Source organism: Macaca fascicularis, chromosome 4 (assembly GCF_037993035.2).
Source record: "Macaca fascicularis isolate 582-1 chromosome 4, T2T-MFA8v1.1".
NCBI lineage: Eukaryota > Metazoa > Chordata > Mammalia > Primates > Cercopithecidae > Macaca > Macaca fascicularis.
Window position 1 is genome coordinate 114,732,248 of NC_088378.1, and position 17,441 is coordinate 114,749,688.

A 17,441-nucleotide genomic window follows, 5' to 3' on the forward strand; every position below is an offset into this window, starting at 1 on the left:
GGAAGTAAAGGGGGTACAGAAGCACAGGTGTGGGGAGATGGCAGTGGCTTCATATCCTCCTACTTCTCAGCGAAGTAAGAAGTAAAGCCATCACCTGAGAGTTAAGAAGACTGGGAATTGGCAGAAAGAGAAGAAAATGAAATGGCAATTTGGACCCTGGGAGAGAAAAGAAACTGGTCATAGTAAGTGATTATTTTCATATGCTATTGAAGCTGATTGGTACTCTTTATTTAAAATTTTCTCTTCTATATTTATAATGAAATTTAGCCTACAGTTTTTTTTGGGAATGGATTATGTGTCAGGTGTCAATAAAAATATATAACAGCAATAATAACTACCATTGCTGAGTTCTTCTCTTGTGCCAGGTACTGGGTAAAGCATTTCTACTAATTCACTCATTCAATTCTCATAGCCACAAGGAAGTCATATATGGCTTTCCTCTGCTTTTTGGATGAGGAAATTGCAGTGGGGGATAAGGGCACAGTGAAATAATATGGCCAAAGTTTTAAAGCAAAGTTGGGCTTCACGCCAAGGTCTATAGCTCCAAGATTAATGCTTTTAATTAGCAATTCATGCTAATTTTTTTTTTTTTTTTTTTTGAGACGGGGTCTCGCTCTGTCACCCAGGCTGGAGTGCAGTGGCCAGATCTCAGCTCACTGCAAGCTCCGCCTCCCGGGTTCACGCCATTCTCCTGCCTCAGCCTCCCGAGTAGCTGGGACTGCAGGCGCCCGCCACCTCGCCCGGCTAGTTTTTTGTATTTTTTAGTAGAGACGGGGTTTCACCGTGTTAGCCAGGATGGTCTCGATCTCCTGACCTCGTGATCCGCCTGTCTCGGCCTCCCAAAGTGCTGGGATTACAGGCTTGAGCCACCGCGCCCGGCCCACTCTCTTTATTTTCATAAGCCATTGTTGTAGGGTAGGCTGCTACTATGTGAGACTGGATGATTGTACGGCCTTTCTGGTGGTTCTGCCTCACTTTCTTGTACCACTTGTACTCATTCTGTGCACAGCAACTGGAAGGACTTATTTTCAAAATGTTCTGTGTATTTACTGTTTTACAACTGAGTGCTGCCAACATAGTATCCTAATTACAAAATATTCAGCTGTATAAAATAATGTATAGTGCTTAACTACAAATGGAAAGCATAATTTTTGAAAAAATAAACACATGAACATCACATAGGATCCTACAAAAAGGCATTAAGCCAAGTAGTTTTTAATTTGCTTATGCTTCTTTCTCCTTTTTTCATTTTTTTCCCCAGACACTGGAGTATTTTGTGGTGAGTTTTCTTCTTTATATTTTTCCAGTGGAACGCTATTGTTTTCCCAAGTCACTCTTCCTAACAGAAAAAAATGAAGATGTACTCTATGGACTCTAATTCCAGTGATTTCATGAAGAATCACAATAAGTTCCATTTTCTAGAGATTTCCCTAGCAGAGAGGGGTGACCTAAGCACATCATGGGCACCTTAACATGTTTGCTCTGTCTTAACAATGTTTTCTCTCTAGGGCTTAGCAGTGTGAGTGGCGTATATTAAATGCTCAATAGATGTCTCTTAAACACTATTAAATGAATACAATATTTAGTGTTTTGTAGGAGAATCTAAAATTTTTTGAGCCATAAGCTAGATCTTTCAATAGAGTGCTTCTGTGTTTAAATTATATAATCAGTGATTTTTTTCTAAAACTGTGAGTTTTGAGTTCCCAGAGGTATGGATTTTCTTTTTTATTCTTGACAGCTAATTTGCAATACTTTCCAATGATGATATACTTTCCCTTTTATCTAAAATGTCAATTTTTTCAACGTTTACCTTGAAGCATGACCAAAGACTGTCGAAGTCGGCCGTTCTCTTTCCGGGTGTTTGTTAGTTTTTCTTTCAGGCTTTTTATTTTGGCGCACAATTCTTCCTTTGACAATTCTGCTAAAGGCTCCTCATCCTCACTGGAGCTTTCACCAGGCAGAAAGGCATTTCCCGAATATGGGTCTCTCTAAAATAGAAGGCAGGCACAATAAAAGAAGCCTCATAGCATCTTTAGTGATTTATCCCAGGTTAACCACTGCATGTTGTTGGGACTACAAATTTCTTGTTCTCACAGGCACTTCCTGCTGCGGATCTAGCTGAAGCTTTGTCCTCCAGCAGGCAGAGGAACTCAAAATAAGGGCAGAACAAAGTTTCATGTACATATGCCTCTTGAGAAACAGAAACCAGGATTCTGAATTTCTGCCTAACTTCAGTGAAAAATACAAAGTAGATAATTTAGCAAAACAGAATAAAATCGATAAGACCACCATTCAAATCTGCTCTTCTCTGATATACAGCCCGGATTTGAGCAGAATGCCTCACCATCTAAACCTTATTTCTTTCACCTGTGAATACACAGAGACGAATGATTTAATAAATAGAAAAGCTTAACAAGATGGCAGGGTATACCAGAGTTAGTGCTTCTACTTGCCAGCTACAAACAATTCCTAACACAGTGTTCAAAAGGTTACTATTTATTAGGACAGGAGGTACCTGTGGAGGGGTGTAGGGTAGTAGCTGACAGGGGACATGAGGGAATCTTTGGGGTGTTGGTGATGTTTTATTTTTTATATGGATGTGTTTATTGTGTGATAATCAAGCTATACAGTTTTTATACATTTACTCTTCTGTATATATGTTACACTTCCCTAAAACGTTTCTTTAAAATCTCCAGAAAGTGGCTGGGCATGGTGACTCACACCTGTAATCTCAGCACTTTGGGAGGCCAGGAAGGGTGGATCGCTTGAGCCCAGGGGGTCAAGATCAGCCTGGGCAACGTGGTGAAACCCCGTCTCTACAAAAAATATAAAAATTAGCCGGGCATGGTGGCATGCGTCTGTTGTCCAGCTATTCTGGAGATCACCGGATTAAAGGGAGGCTGAGGCTGCAGTGAGCTGAGATGGCGCCACTGCACTCCACCCTGGGTGACAGAGGGAGACCCTGTCTCAAAAACAAAGTGAAAATTAAAAAAAAAAAAAAACAACTCCAGAAAGTAAATTTTTATAGATTCTCTTGACAGTTTTCAATCCCTAGAGCCTAAATATTCTGCATTTATGTTTAAACCCTGAGAGCAGATGTCATTGACACACAACAAAAGATTTGCAAGATCTTTATGAAGGAAGTAAAAAAAAAATACTTGACTGAAAGCTACCAAAGATAATCTTCTAAATTAATGTAGAGAGACATCATGTTCAGAGATAAGAAGTCTTAATTAATTTATTTTTAAATGTGTTCAATTCATTTCAATTATCAATTTATTGTGTAACCATGATTGTGGCTCATTATTTACAAGTAATATTGTTTTCATTAGATTGCAACACTATTGGTGAAAATGATAAAAATTATTTGTTGTTTGTCCACCAGGCATTTAGTGGTGTTGTAGGTACTTTACCTGTACCTTCATATGAAATACCCACTTTACAAATGAAGAGAATAGATTTAGAAAAACTGTCATTTATTAAAGGTCACACATCTAGTAAATGTTGGAACTTGCAAGAGATCTTAAGATTGTCTGACTCCTGTAGAATCCTTAATTTTTTTAAAAAACTGATTATCCCAAAATTGAGCCATGGAATTAATATGATTTAAATAAAAATCTAAAAAGACATTTGGTAACCTAATAAATTGGTTCTGAAATTTATATGGAAGAACAAAAGGCCAAGAATATCTAAAGCAATGCTAAAGAACTATACGAAGCAGGGTGTTTCTTCAGAAATACAAAGGTTTATTAAAAATCTAGAAAACTGTAGGGTGCTGGTTCAGGGATAGACAACATGACCAAGAAATAGAAGACAGTGGCCCGAGGCTGGGCATGGTGGCTCATGCCTGTAATCCCAACACTTTGGGAGGCTGAGGCAGGCAGATCTCTTGAGCCCAGAAGTTCAAGACCAGCCTGGGGCACATGGCAAAACCCTGTTTCTACAAAAAACACAAAAATTATCCAGGCATGGTGGCGCACACCTGTAGTCCTGGTTACTTGGGAGTCTGAAATGGGAGGATTGCTTGAGCTTGGTAGGTTGAGGCTGTGGTGAGCCATGATCACATCACAGCCTGGAAGATAGAGCGAGACCCTGTCTAAAAAAAAAAAAAAAAAAGAGAGTGGCCCAAAATAGATGCATGCAGATGAAGAACTTTGACATGATAGAGATGGCATGGCAGCTTACTGCAGAAATGGGATCTGTTCAACAAATAAAGCTTGAAAAAATTGGTTAACCGTTTGGAAAAAAAAACGTAAAGGAAATGGATCTGTTATCACACACGCGCACACACACAACTTCATATGGATAAAGAATTTAAACATCAAAAACAAAAGTTTAAGTTGTGAGAAAATATAAGTGCAGGTATTTTGAACTTGGGGCAGGAAAGAATTTCTTAGGCATAAAATAATTGATCATAATAAAAAAGGTTAATAAATTCAGCTAAATTAAAATTAAGAACTTTTCTTCATTAAGGCACATTAAAGAAAGTGAAAAGACACATCGCAACTGGTGAATATTTGCAATACTGTTAGGTGACAAATCAGTAAGGAAAAAGAAGCCAGCAATTAAATAGAAAAATAGGCAAATGGCATGAACAAACATTTTACAGAACAGAAAACCCATAGGGCTTATAAATATACAAAGGGATGCTCAACTTCGTTAACAACCAGGGAAGAGAAGATCAAAATGACAATGAGATATGATTTGGGGCAAAAATATGAATGAGCTTGACAAAAGCATGGAGTAGACATAGATCAATGGAATTTCCTCATATTGCTGGTGGAAATGTAAATTGGCAGAACTACTCTGGAAAACATTTAACATTATCTTGTAAATTTTAACATTCACCTACCCTCTGATCTTGCAATTGATTTCTAGGTCTATACATAAGAGAAATTTTCAATATTTGTAGTCCAAGACTTTCCATAATACTGTTGTTCATAATGGCGAAAACCCTGAAAACAGCCCAAATTCCCATTGATAGGACAATGGGTAAATGCGTTAGTTACAAGTTTGGATATTATACAGCATTGATGGTGAATACATTACAGACAAAATGAATGAATTTTGGTAAAATGTTGAGTGAGAAATGCGAGTTCCAGAAGTAAACATAATATATGGTATACTTTTTGCAAAGTTTAAGAACAGATAAAACTAATGATACATTATCTAGGTAAATATATGTCATATATGATATATAATCTATAATATATAATATATTTATATAGAAATGTATAATGAGACTACATTATAGTTGTGTATATATATTTTTATAAAACTATTATTGTTATTATTTATTTATTTACTTTTTGAGATGGAATCTCACTCTGTCTCCCAGGATGGAGTGCAGAGGCGCGATCATGGCGCACTGCAACCTGCACCTCCTGGGTTCAAGTGATTCTCCTGTCTCAGCCTCCTGAATAGCTGGGATTTCAGGCACGTGCCACCATGCCCAGCTAATTTTTTTGGTACACTTAGTAGAGACAAGGTTCTGCCATATTGCCCAGGCTGGTTTCAAACCCCTGACCTTAAGTGATCTGCCCACCTCGGCCTCCCAAAGTGCTGGGATTACAGGCATGAGCCACCATGCCCGGCCTATAAAACTATTAAAACACAAGTAAATTAAACAAAATTGAATATGATTACTTCTAGAATGAGGCAGGCAGGGAATGGGGTAGGTTAGGAGTCTATAGGAAGTTATAAGGTATAGTAATGTTTTAGGTCTTGGGATGGGCAGCAGCTTTATTGGAGCTCATTGTATTTTTAAAGTAAAAAAATAAAAGTTGACATGAGGCAATATATAGAGAACATCTGTCATATTGCATTGCACATAGTAAACATTCAATAATCATTTTAATCATGTTAGTATACAACATAAGTTCCCTTCTTTGTAATTCGTCTCCTTTATCCACTTCCCTTCATATTTCCCATTCACAACCTTCTGATTGAGACTATCCTATAAGGTCAATTTTGGGGCGTATTGGGGGAGAGCGGATTCAGTGGGGAAAAAAGTATTCACGGCCGGGTGCGGTGGCTCATGCCTGTAATCCCACCACTTTGGGAGACTGAGGCTGGCGGATCATGAGGTCAGGAAATCGAGACCATCCTGGCTAACACGGTGAAACCCTGTCTCAACTAAAAATACAAGAATTTAGCTGGGCATGATGGCATGCGCCTGTAGTCCCAGCTACCCAGGAGGCTGAGGCAAAAGAATCTCTTGAACCCAGGAGGCGGAGGTTGCAGTGAGCCGAGATCGCACCACTGCACTCCAGTCTGGGCAACAGAACAAGACTCTGTCTCAGAAACAAACAAACAAACAAACAAAAAATGGAAAAATGGAAAAAAAGCATTCACATTTACCTTTTAGTTTAAAAAATAGTTTTAAAGGTCAATAGCAAGACAATTATTTGAAAACATATGCTTTTAAGTTGTAACATTCAAGCTGTGTTGAGATAAAAGGATTTTTTCAAACTACCAAACTGGCCTTTATATATATACACACACACACACACATATATATACACACACACACACACACACACGTATGTATATATATCCACATCTGGAAAATTGGAATACAGAGTGGAATTTATAAGGATACAAACCTAGAAGTTTGTTGTATAAAATTTTAAAAAATTAACCTGAGAGTAGAAGAGGTAAAGGTATAACATAAAGAAAGCCTCTACTGCCCAGGAAAAGAAAAGACATTCTGGTGCATGGAGGAGGAGCCTGGGGAATAAGAACTTGATTAGCATGAAATCTGATTTAAATGTCTTTGCTTTTCCTGCCCCTGCGCTTTAGGGGGAAAGGAGATGAATCCCAGGGGTGGGAGTATATGGTAGAGACATACAGATAAATGGGGGCAATCCCAGAACAGCAGGCTGGATCCTTGCTTAGTGCATTCTTAAGTTCCCCAAAGAGTCTGCATGTTCAGCATCAGGGTAACATGGTGTCTCTCTGAGCCACAGATAGGAAATGGCCAAATTGGTGTCCAGACAAATGGGCCAGAGACAACATCCAGATTTCCCGGAGCTCATGCAAAACAGCTGGAGAATCCAAATGGTGCTTGTGTCCTAGTTAGGGGATAGGTAAGTTCTGGAGAAACTAATGAAATATAATCAGCTGGCCGGGCATGGTGGCTTATGCCTGTAATCCCAGTACTTTGGGAGGTGGAGGTGGGCAGATCACTTGAGGTCAGGAGTTTAAGACCAGCCTGGCCAACATAGTGAAACCTCGTCTCTACTAAAAATACAAAAAAAATTAGCCAGGAGTGGTGGCTTATGCCTGTAATCCCAGCTACTTGGGAGGCTGAGGTATGAGAATCATTTGAACCCAGGAGGTGGAGGTTGCAGTGAGCAGAGACTGTGCCACTGCATTCCAGCCTGGGCAATGGAGCGAGACTCCATCTCAAAAAAAAGAAAAGAAAAGAAAAGAAAAGAAACACAAACAGCTTCATATCTAGACAGAGAGGCCACAAGTTGCCAGAACATTATAGAAGACGGCAGTGCGTGTCAGGATGGCAAAATTCAGCGGCAGCTACCAATAGAATCCCCAATGGACCTGTAAGGATTGGCTCAACAGTAACACCAAGGGACACCCTGAAACAAGGCAGGAAAGTGAAAACCTCAGTAAAAGATCAGATATCTTTTCCCAGAGGCTGAGTGTAAGACTTCGAAAAACTTGGTTCACTTCCCAAGAAAAGAAGTAAAAAGTGGAGGAGGGGAAGAATTTAGAATTCACTGAGGCTTAAATCCTGAAGTGACTTAAATAATATTAGCTCAAAAAGACTGTTTTACACTAGAAAATGAATAAACAAGTTTAAGCTTTTTATTGTCTTATCAATCAAGAATGGAGAATTGAAAGCCAGATGAGATTGGCTATAGAAAATACAATTACATTTTTATATGATTTATAGCATTTACATTCAACTTTTATTTTATTTATTTATTTATTTATTTATTTATTATTTTCTGGAAACAGGTCTTACTCTTTTGCTTGGGCTGGAGTGCAGTGACACAATTTTAGCTTACTGCAGCCTCAAACTCCTGGGCTCAAGCAGTCCTCCCGCCTCAGCCTCCCAAGTAGCTGGGATTATAGGTGCCAGCCGCTATGCCTGGTCCCAACCTTTATTTTATAAATGTACCAATATATGTATAAGTTTGTATATGTCATTGTTATATATGTGTTTGTATATACATACATGTGTAATACACCTTATAGTGATGAAAATTACTAATATCATAAGTAGGCAAATAGCTAATGTACTCATATTAAATGTATAAATCCTAAAGAAAAAATTATGTATTGATTAAATAGAAATAAGAAAATTTTAAAAACTGAAGATGACCTATTGAGACCATAATTCTATTAGTAGTAATTAGAATCTATGTTCTTGTTAGCAAGTTTTAGCAAGTTGCTACAAGAGGGAAAGGACATCAGGCAAAAGTAATCCATTTGTAAGCATCAGTGGAAGGAAATAAAGTTAACAGACACATATTAGATTGGGAGAATATATTTGTAATATCTCAAACAGTAAGAGACTAATTTCTACAATAGATAAGGTATTTATACAAATCAATAAGAATTGACAGAACAGGAAATCTATCAGAATAAACCAAGAAAACGAACAGCAAACAAAAACCTAATAGAAAAATGGACAGTGCAGAGACTGCTAGCTATCTCCAGGTGTCTGTTCTACCATTCTTCTATAGTACCATAAAAGTTTTAGCTGGGCTCATAGTTGTCAGCTAAAGGCTTCATTTCCCTGACTCCCACACAGCTCAGTGTGACTATGACTAAGTTCGCTCCAATAGGATATGAGCAGGAGTGTTTTGGACCACTGACTTGTTCATAACCTTAAAAGAACAAGCATGCCTTCTTCTGCCTGTATTCTCCTTCTTCTGTTGGCAGAGGGGAAGGCATGATGGGAGGGTGAGGGGAGGGTAGACCCAGAGATAGAGACTGTGTGTTGATGAAGGTAGATCAACAAAGTAAGAGGGACCCTCATCATGTGAAGCTGCCGTAGCACCCCTAAACTGCTCTTACTATTAGGTAAGAGGGAAATAAACTTCATCCTGTATAAGACACTATTATGTTATTTGGGTCTATTTTACAGCCTTTGCAACATATACCATAACTAGTCCAAAATTTAATACCCAGAAGTAGGAATACCTAAAACCTGAAATATATTTGAATTACTGAGAGGTCAGGTGGTAGACAAAAAGCTCGCAGGCATGGCATGCTGGATAGCCATTGATTCTTGTTAGATCTTGGGGCGTATTTGGACAACAGTCACCTGGAATACCTTTGAAGGCAGACCACCAGCTTATTGAGCCTGGAAAAAGAATGCTGGTATGTATCAGCTACTCCTTGTCAGTGCTGGTCAGTGTGCAAGCAGACATGGAAGGCTCTCTGAGTGCAGCATGCAATTTAAATTAAGTGAGAGTCCAGTGATATTCAATCTTCAAGTTTTGAAAAAGCCAATTACTTTTATAGCTAAATAGCAGGAGGTAAGACTGTATCCTTAAGGCTTTCTCAAGAGCTTTTCTTTGTGTTCTTGCCAGATAATGGGATCCAGCCCAGTGGTAAGCTTCACATGCAGGGTGTTACCTTCAAGCTTTTTGTTTTGTATGGTGTTTAGATAACTGTCATGAATTGGAGAGAAAAGAGGCTGAATACAGATGCCATAATTGAAGAGAACAGTTTTCAGGCTTACAGTCTATGATCAAATAAAATCTCTGGCTATAGTGAATTTCAATGGAACAAAAAAGAAATAAGTGGTTTAGAAAGCTATTAAGTTTTTGCAAAAGAAGCCACAATACCGGCCTGCAAGAGCATGTGACTGTTTTTACCTCTCAAGCAATCCTTGAGTTCCCCCAAACCTGCATCAGCAGATTAAAACAATGAGATATCATTTTCAGCCATCAATTTGGCAAAAACTAGAAAATTGAATATTAACACTAATGGTTGTAGGGAAATACAAATATAGGAACCTCTTAAACACTGATGCTGGGCACGTACACTGATGTGAACATTCTTGAAAAGTAATTTTATAATATCCAGTCAAATGAACTAGAAATAAACATATAACTTATAAGGTATAAATCACCCTCCTATGTATTTATCCCAGATAAATTGTCACACAGTTTTTTTTTTTCTTTTTGCTTTTCTTTTTTTTGAGACAAGGTCTGGCTCTGTCACCCAGCCCGAAGTGCAGTGATGGGAACACAGCTCACTGCAGCCTCAAACTCCTAGACTCAAGCGATCCTCCCACCTCAGCCTCCTAAGTAGCTGGGACTGTAGGTGTGAGCAATTGCACCCGATTAATTTAAAACATTTTTTGGTAGAGCCAGGGTCTCTCCCTGTGTTGCCCAGGCTGGTCACAAACTCCTGGGCTCAAGTGATCCTCCTGCCTCAGTCTTCCAAAGTGCTGGGATTATAGGCATGAGCCACTGCATCCAGCCTCACAAAGTTTCTTAAAAGGACATGTGTAAGGATATTTACTTTGTCATTGTTTGTGGTAGCAAGATGCTGGAGGCAATCTAGGTATTCATCACTGAGGAAAGAATAAATAAAATACGGTGCTATGCAGCAGCTAGAAGCAATGGATCAGATGTATGCATAGCAATATAGATAGGTATTAAAAACAGTGCTAATTGTGTGGAAACAAGCAAAGTGTCCATCAATGAATGAATGGATAAAGAAACTGTAGAATTAATATATTTATAAACGGAATATCATTGAGCCCTAAAAAAGAACAATATCTTGCTATTTGCCACAATGTAGATGAGCCTGGAGGATGTTATGTTAGGTGAAGTAAACCAGACACAGAAATAAAATTATTGCATGATCTCACTTATATATGGAATCTTAAAAAAGCTTTCAAATATACAGAGATAGAGAACAAAACAGTCATTACCAGGGCAGATGGGGCTTAGAGGAGAGAAAATGAGGAGATGTAAGTCAGAGGATACGAAGTAGCAGATACATAGAACAAACAAGTTTAGAGATCTAATGTACCACACAAGGACCATAGGTAATAAAATTGTATTGTGTTTGGGATTCATGCTACGTGTGTAGATTTTATCTGCTCTTGTCACAAAAATTTTAAAAATGGGTAACTGTGAGTGATGGATATGTTAATTTGCTTCACTATAGTAACCTTCTTACTATCTATATGTTTCCTATAATGTGATGTTGTATACCTGAAATACGCACGATAAAATTTATTTTTTAAAAAACAGTGCTGATTGAAAATCAGAAACAGATTAAGGTCTATATTTTAATACTACTGTACTACCAAATGATGTACACATAAGGTGGCACAGGGTTGTGTGGTTTGTGTTAAATAATGAGAAAAGGATTGGAAACAACTGATATTTATCATAGGGAATCAGTTAAATAAAAGATGGTGAATACACACAGTGCAATAACATGGAGCTGTAAAAAATACAAAGCTCTCTGTATAATAATTGAAATACCTTCAAAATATATTAAGTAAAAAAGAAAAGTGTAAAACAATATATATGGTTAGTTTTGTGCCAAAGACAGGGATAAGAATGTATATTCACATTTGATTTATTTGAATGAAGAAACACTGGAAAGGCAAACAAGAAAGCAATAAATATAATTACTTTTGTTGGGAGGCTGGCAGCAGGAACAGGATAAGTGGGAGACAGGGATGTGAGGGAGACTTTTCACTGTTAACCTCTAAAAAATATTGTAAACCATAAGAATGTAATATTTATTTAAATAAGAATATATGAAATAAAACACTACATTACAGAGACATACACAAATATATGTATTACAAAAACACACAAATAAAAAGATACAGAAATAAATATATTGATTGGTTGTCCAAAGTATAGGTGGGGAATGGGAGTGGGGAATTCATATTTAAAAGGCACAAATCAATAAATAAAGATAGGAGAGGCGCCCTGACCAAACCAGTGATAAAGACGGGCCACAAACTGGGGTCTAGAAAGAAAAGCAAACAGTATGTCTTAAAGATGAGGCATTCCAACTTCTTCAGTATTTGGGGGGAGGAAAAAATATTTTTTGACTTTTTGCTGATCTTTTACTTTCTCAGACTATTAAGGAAAGTTTGAAAAACAGAAGCAGGTAAATTGTTGAGTATATTTCTAACTCAACTGTTCAACATTAAAAAGAGAACATAAGATGATGCAGGGGCTTACACCTGTAATCCCAGCACTTAGAGAGGCCGAGGTGGGAGGATCACTTAAGCCTAGGAATTTGAAACCAGCCTGGGCAACACAGGAAGACCCTCTCTCTACAAAACATTTTTAAAAAGAAGAAGAACATAAGATTATATTTTCTCCATTGAACAAAGAAATGAAAAGAATGAAATAAGAGGGCGAAGCACTAATAAATTATGAAAGAAATCATGAAATTATGATTGAGCTAGATAATAAAGTTGAATCAAGGTAACAAAAACCAACCTGTCCTTTATCCATGTCACTATTTGCATTTTCTGAGTCCATTGTCTCTGTCCTTTTCCTCTTTCCTTTTCTAACAGCTTGTGTATCGGTAATTTCATCTGTCTGCAAGATCTTCTGCATTTTCTCAATTAGTTATCAAAGGTTTTCTGAAATCCTAGGAGTAGGGAATACCCATGAAGATGATGCTATTCTGGACGTAGCTCAAAAGTTAATGCTTTCCCTTAAAAACAAAAACAAAAACATGACACATAACATATTCACAACTGTATGTTTCATAATGGTACTAGCCACTCAGATAAACCACTTTTATTAATGTTTCCTATTCTTTCTTCCACTGATGAATTTCATACACATTTTCATTTGAAGCAAAAGTCTTCCAATTTCATCATCATCACAAAGATTTTCGTATTTTCATGATGTGATATGCAGTGAGGTGTCATTTACAAAATCAAACATTGTAACACTGTTTCATATTTATAAGTTTTTTTCTTGTCAAAGTTATATTATGAGGAGTCTAAAAAACTAGAAACATTACAAAGTTATAATACCAGTATCTCAGAGGACTGACCTTATATATCTTTAGGAAAAAGACGTTAATAATAGATATCACAAGAACCAAAGACTAAAATATTCCAGGGAAATCAGTAAGAATTTCTTAAAAGGTTTTTTTTTCCCTAAAAGTTCTTAAGTCTTGAAACGCAAGATTTTCCTTGGTGCAAACTGAAGAATTGTGCCATAAAAAATGGGGGAAAAAATCTCAAGGGCAATAGTACTTTCATAAAGATTTTAAGCAATAATCATTTATCAAAATCTGACAAAGTAGGCTGGGTGTGGCAGCTCACACCTGTAATCCCAGCACTTTGGTAGGCCCGAGGTGGGAGGATTGCTTGATCCCAGGAGTTCAAGACCAGCCTGGGAAACATGACAAAACCCTATCACTACAAAAAATACAAAAAAGTTGCTGGGTGTGGTGAATGATGTTAAATGATGAAATTTAACTTTTGCTATTTACAAATGATGCAGCATGTTAGGTCTTAGCATCCTTACTACTTGCGTATATTGGTTTGTTTTCATGAAAAAGTATTTAATTATAAATAATAAAACTTTATAGAAAGGACTGAGCTTAGATATCTTCAAGAAATATGTTTACTGTTGAACAGAAAGTAACATATGCTCCTTACCAAATTACACTAAGTCACTATTTTAGAAAACATAATTCTTTGCCTATTTTAAGTGAAAGTCATTATGATCTACTCTAAGCATAAAATATTTGGATGGTCTTGCCAAAAATGCTTGTTGCAACTCTTCTTTGGAAAGTTACATTAGCCTGGCTGGGCGCGGTGGCTCACGCCTGTAATCCCAGCACTTTGGGAGGCTGAGGCGGGCGGATCACGAAGTGAGGAGATCGAGACCTTCCTGGCTAACATGGTGAAACCCCATCTCTACTAAAAATACAAAAAATTAGCCGGGCACGGTGGCTGGCGCCTGTAGTCCCAGCTACCTGGGAGGCTGAGGCAGGAGAATGGCGTGAACCCGGGAGGCAGAGCTTGCAGTGAGCGGAGATCGCGCCACTGCACTCCAGCCTGGGCGACAGAGCGAGACTACGTCTCAAAAACGAAACAAAACAAAAAACAAAAACAAACAAACAAAAAACAAGAAAAAACTTACTTTAGCCTTTCAAACACTTGAATAGTGCTTGAGATAACACAGGACTGTACTGTCAAATCTGACTCACAAATACCAGACAGCTTGCCTAGTATCAATCTTAACTAATAATTTCAAAGATAGAAGCAATCAAGCCACGTGCAGTGGCTCACACCTGTAACCCTAGCACTTTGGGAGTCCCAGGCGGGCAGATTGCCTGAGCTCAGAAATTCAAGACCAACCTAGGCAACATGGTGAAACCCCATCTCTACTAAAATACAAAAAATTAGCAGGACTTGGTGGCTCACGCTTTTAGTTCCAGCTACTCTGGAGGCTGAGGCATGAGAATTGCTTGAACCTGGGAGTCGGAGATTTTAGTGAGCTGAGATCATGCCACTGCACGCCAGCTCAGGAGACAGAGGGAGTCTGTCTCCAAAAAAGAAAAAAAACAAAAGAACCCACAAAAGCAAGATAAAAAGCAATCAAGAGGCATAGGCAAAGTAGGAAGAGATCCAGGGAAGCCCTGCTGGCTTCCTAGGGCTCCTTCCTTCTCACATCATGCACTCTGTGGTCCAGAACAATAGGTGAGGCCTCTAAATTAATTTAAAGGGTTACCTCACACAGTGGAGAATGTTTAAGTTGTGATATATCTCCATTTTATATTTCAGAGCTGTGTAGCTTGCGTGATATTCCCTGGGGTTATAAATCCAGATTCTAGGTATGTTTGCAATAAGCAATCCATAACCAAGGATATACTGTTAACAGCATTCCATAGATACAAACTGTCCTCCTAGTAAATACATAAGTCTATTTGTGAGAACAGGGTTGACAAATTTTTTCTGCAAAGGGATAGACAGTAAATATTTTAGGCACTGCAAGCCAATAGGCCAAATGTAGGATATTATACAGGTATTTACATAGCAAGAGAGAAGACAAATTTTCACAAAATTCAAAATCTAATAACTGACTACAACTTTTTGTAAGCCAAGTTTTCTAGTGAAAAGAATGGAATTAACAAAAACCATCTTGTTTAATTGGGGTTCAGAGTTAGTGTTCCCTATCATCAAAATCAGTTGCAAATGCCCATCTGACCTGTAATGAGATTTTACATATCTCCTCTTTGAAAATGTCTTTCACATTGATAGGTACTGGCATATATTGATATTAATCCATGAATTTATAATTTTCTTAATTGAGATAAAATTTACACAACATATAAATTCACTGTTTAATCATTTGAAAGTGTGTACATCCATTTAAAGTGTACAATGATTTTTAGTATGTTTATCATATTGCGTAACCATCACCAAAAAACTCCATACATCCCAAAATGAGCTTACAATTTTAGTGGAGCATATTAATTTCTTAGAAGACTTTCCTAGAATTTTATTAGATTCTTCTCTTGATATTTGCCTTTTAGCATGTCATACTTGAAAACTAATTATTCCCAATTAAAGGTTAGGTGGAAGCACCTCAAATTGCACAATAAAATGGATTTTGAAATATAGAAATTTATCTTGCGGCCGGGCGCGGTGGCTCAAGCCTGTAATCCCAGCACTTTGGGAGGCTGAGACGGGTGGATCACGAGGTCAGGAGATCGAGACCATCCTGGCTAACACAGTGAAACCCCGTCTCTACTAAAAAATACAAAAAAATAGCCAGGCGAGGTGGCAGGCACCTGTAGTCCCAGCGACTCGGGAGGCTGAGGCAGGAGAATGGTGCAAACCCGGGAGGTAGAGCTTGCAGTGAGCTGAGATCCGGCCACTGCACTCCAGCCTGGGTCACAGCGCAAGACTGTGTCTCAAAAAAAAAAAAAAAAAAAAAGAAATTTATCTTGCATTTGCATTGAGATCTGAAAGTCAGTGCTGGAACTGTAATTTGAACTTGAAAATATATCTATTGCAAATATGAGTGGGGATGAAGGTATCACATTTTAACTTTTGACAACAGGGGAAGTATATAAAGCAGTTTGACTTATGCATCATAAATTAGTTGTTGTTAAAATGACTTTACTTCAGTTTAAGTTTTGCTATAAGTGCTTGTCTTGTATATAATTTTGTCTTATAATTTCTGAATCAATTCAGTTAAGAAACATTATTAAGTTTACAGCAAAAGCTTATTTCAAAAGCCATTCAGTGCTCCATAGATGTATGGAATAACAGTTTCATTCACAAAAAATTCAGTCTTGGCCCCAGTGCAAATATTTGCAGTAAAACTTTGCCACTGCTAAGCTGTCAAAATGCTGGGTAATAATACGGCAAGTCAGAATATTCAACTTCTATTTGAAGTTGCATGAAAAAATTCATGGAACTGATGATAGCCAAGTCCACAAGAACGAATGTTCACTGTTGACAATGGTTCAATAATATATGATATTTTCAGAAATTGCCGAGGTGATCTTAAAATTTGTATGGAAATGTAAGAGATTTAGAATGGCCAAAACAATCTTGAAGAAGAAGGGTAGTCAAATTTATTGAGGCAGAAAGTAGATAAATGATTTCTTAGGGGTGAGGAGTAGGTTGGGGAGAGGAAATTGGTAGAAGGTTTCTTTTAGAGGGAAAAATGTTTTAAAAATGGAATTGTGGTAATGGTTGCAAAATACTGTGGGTATACAAAAATAACCTCCACATTTAATTGTATATTTTATTTTATTTCAGACAGGGTCTTGCTCTCTCACCCAGGCTGAAGTGCAGCGGCATGATCCTAAGTCACTGCAGTCTTGAACTCCTGGGCTCAAGGGATCTTCTTGCCTCAGCCTCCAGAGTAGCTGGGACTACAGCCATGCACCATGACACCTGGCTAATTTTTAGTTTTTTTGTTTGTTTGTTTGTTTGTTTTGTAGAGACAGGGTCTCAATATGTTGCCCAGGCTGGTCTTGAACTCCTGGCCTCAAGTGATGTTCTGCTTTGTCCTTCCAAAGCATTAGGATTACAGGTATGAGCCACCATACTTGGCTGAATTGTACACCTTTGTTTTTGCTTTTGAGATAGGGTCTTGATCTGTCACTCAGGCTGGACTGTAGTGGTGCAATCTTGTCTCACTTCAGCCTTGACCTCCTGGGCTCAAGCGATCCTCCCATCTTGGTTTCCCTAATAGCTGGGACTACAGGTGTGTGCCACTATGCCCAGCTGATTTTTTAATTTTTTGTAGAGATGGGGTCTCACTATATTGTCTAGGCTGATTTCAAACTCCTGGCTTCAAGTGACCTTCCTGCCTTGGCCTTCCAAATGCTTGGATTACAGGCATGATCCATTGTGTCTGGCTGAATCATACACTTTAAATGGGTCAATTGCTTGGTTTGTGAATGTTATTTCAATAAAGCTATTTTTAAAAAAT

At 38.0% G+C, this 17,441-nt stretch overlaps 1 protein-coding gene across 47 annotated transcripts in view; it reads right to left on the reverse strand.

The window, feature by feature from the left end:
- BEND6 (BEN domain containing 6) overlaps positions 1-17,441 on the reverse strand; it is a 74,723-nt gene that overhangs the window by 33,355 nt on the left and 23,927 nt on the right. For 45 of the 47 annotated variants that reach the window (XR_012433714.1, XR_012433717.1, XR_012433719.1 and 42 more), the window contains 2 exons: positions 12,462-12,681; positions 1,811-1,988 (listed from right to left, as the gene is read on the reverse strand). Coding sequence is in view for 39 of the 47 variants with exons in the window: in XM_005552679.4 (XP_005552736.1) it covers positions 1,811-1,988; positions 12,462-12,581 (298 nt within the window). In the remaining 8 variants the exon portion in view is untranslated. The remainder of the gene's footprint in view (positions 1-1,810; positions 1,989-12,461; positions 12,682-17,441) is intronic. The other 2 variants (XM_074037755.1, XM_074037756.1) reach the window with 1 other exon arrangement.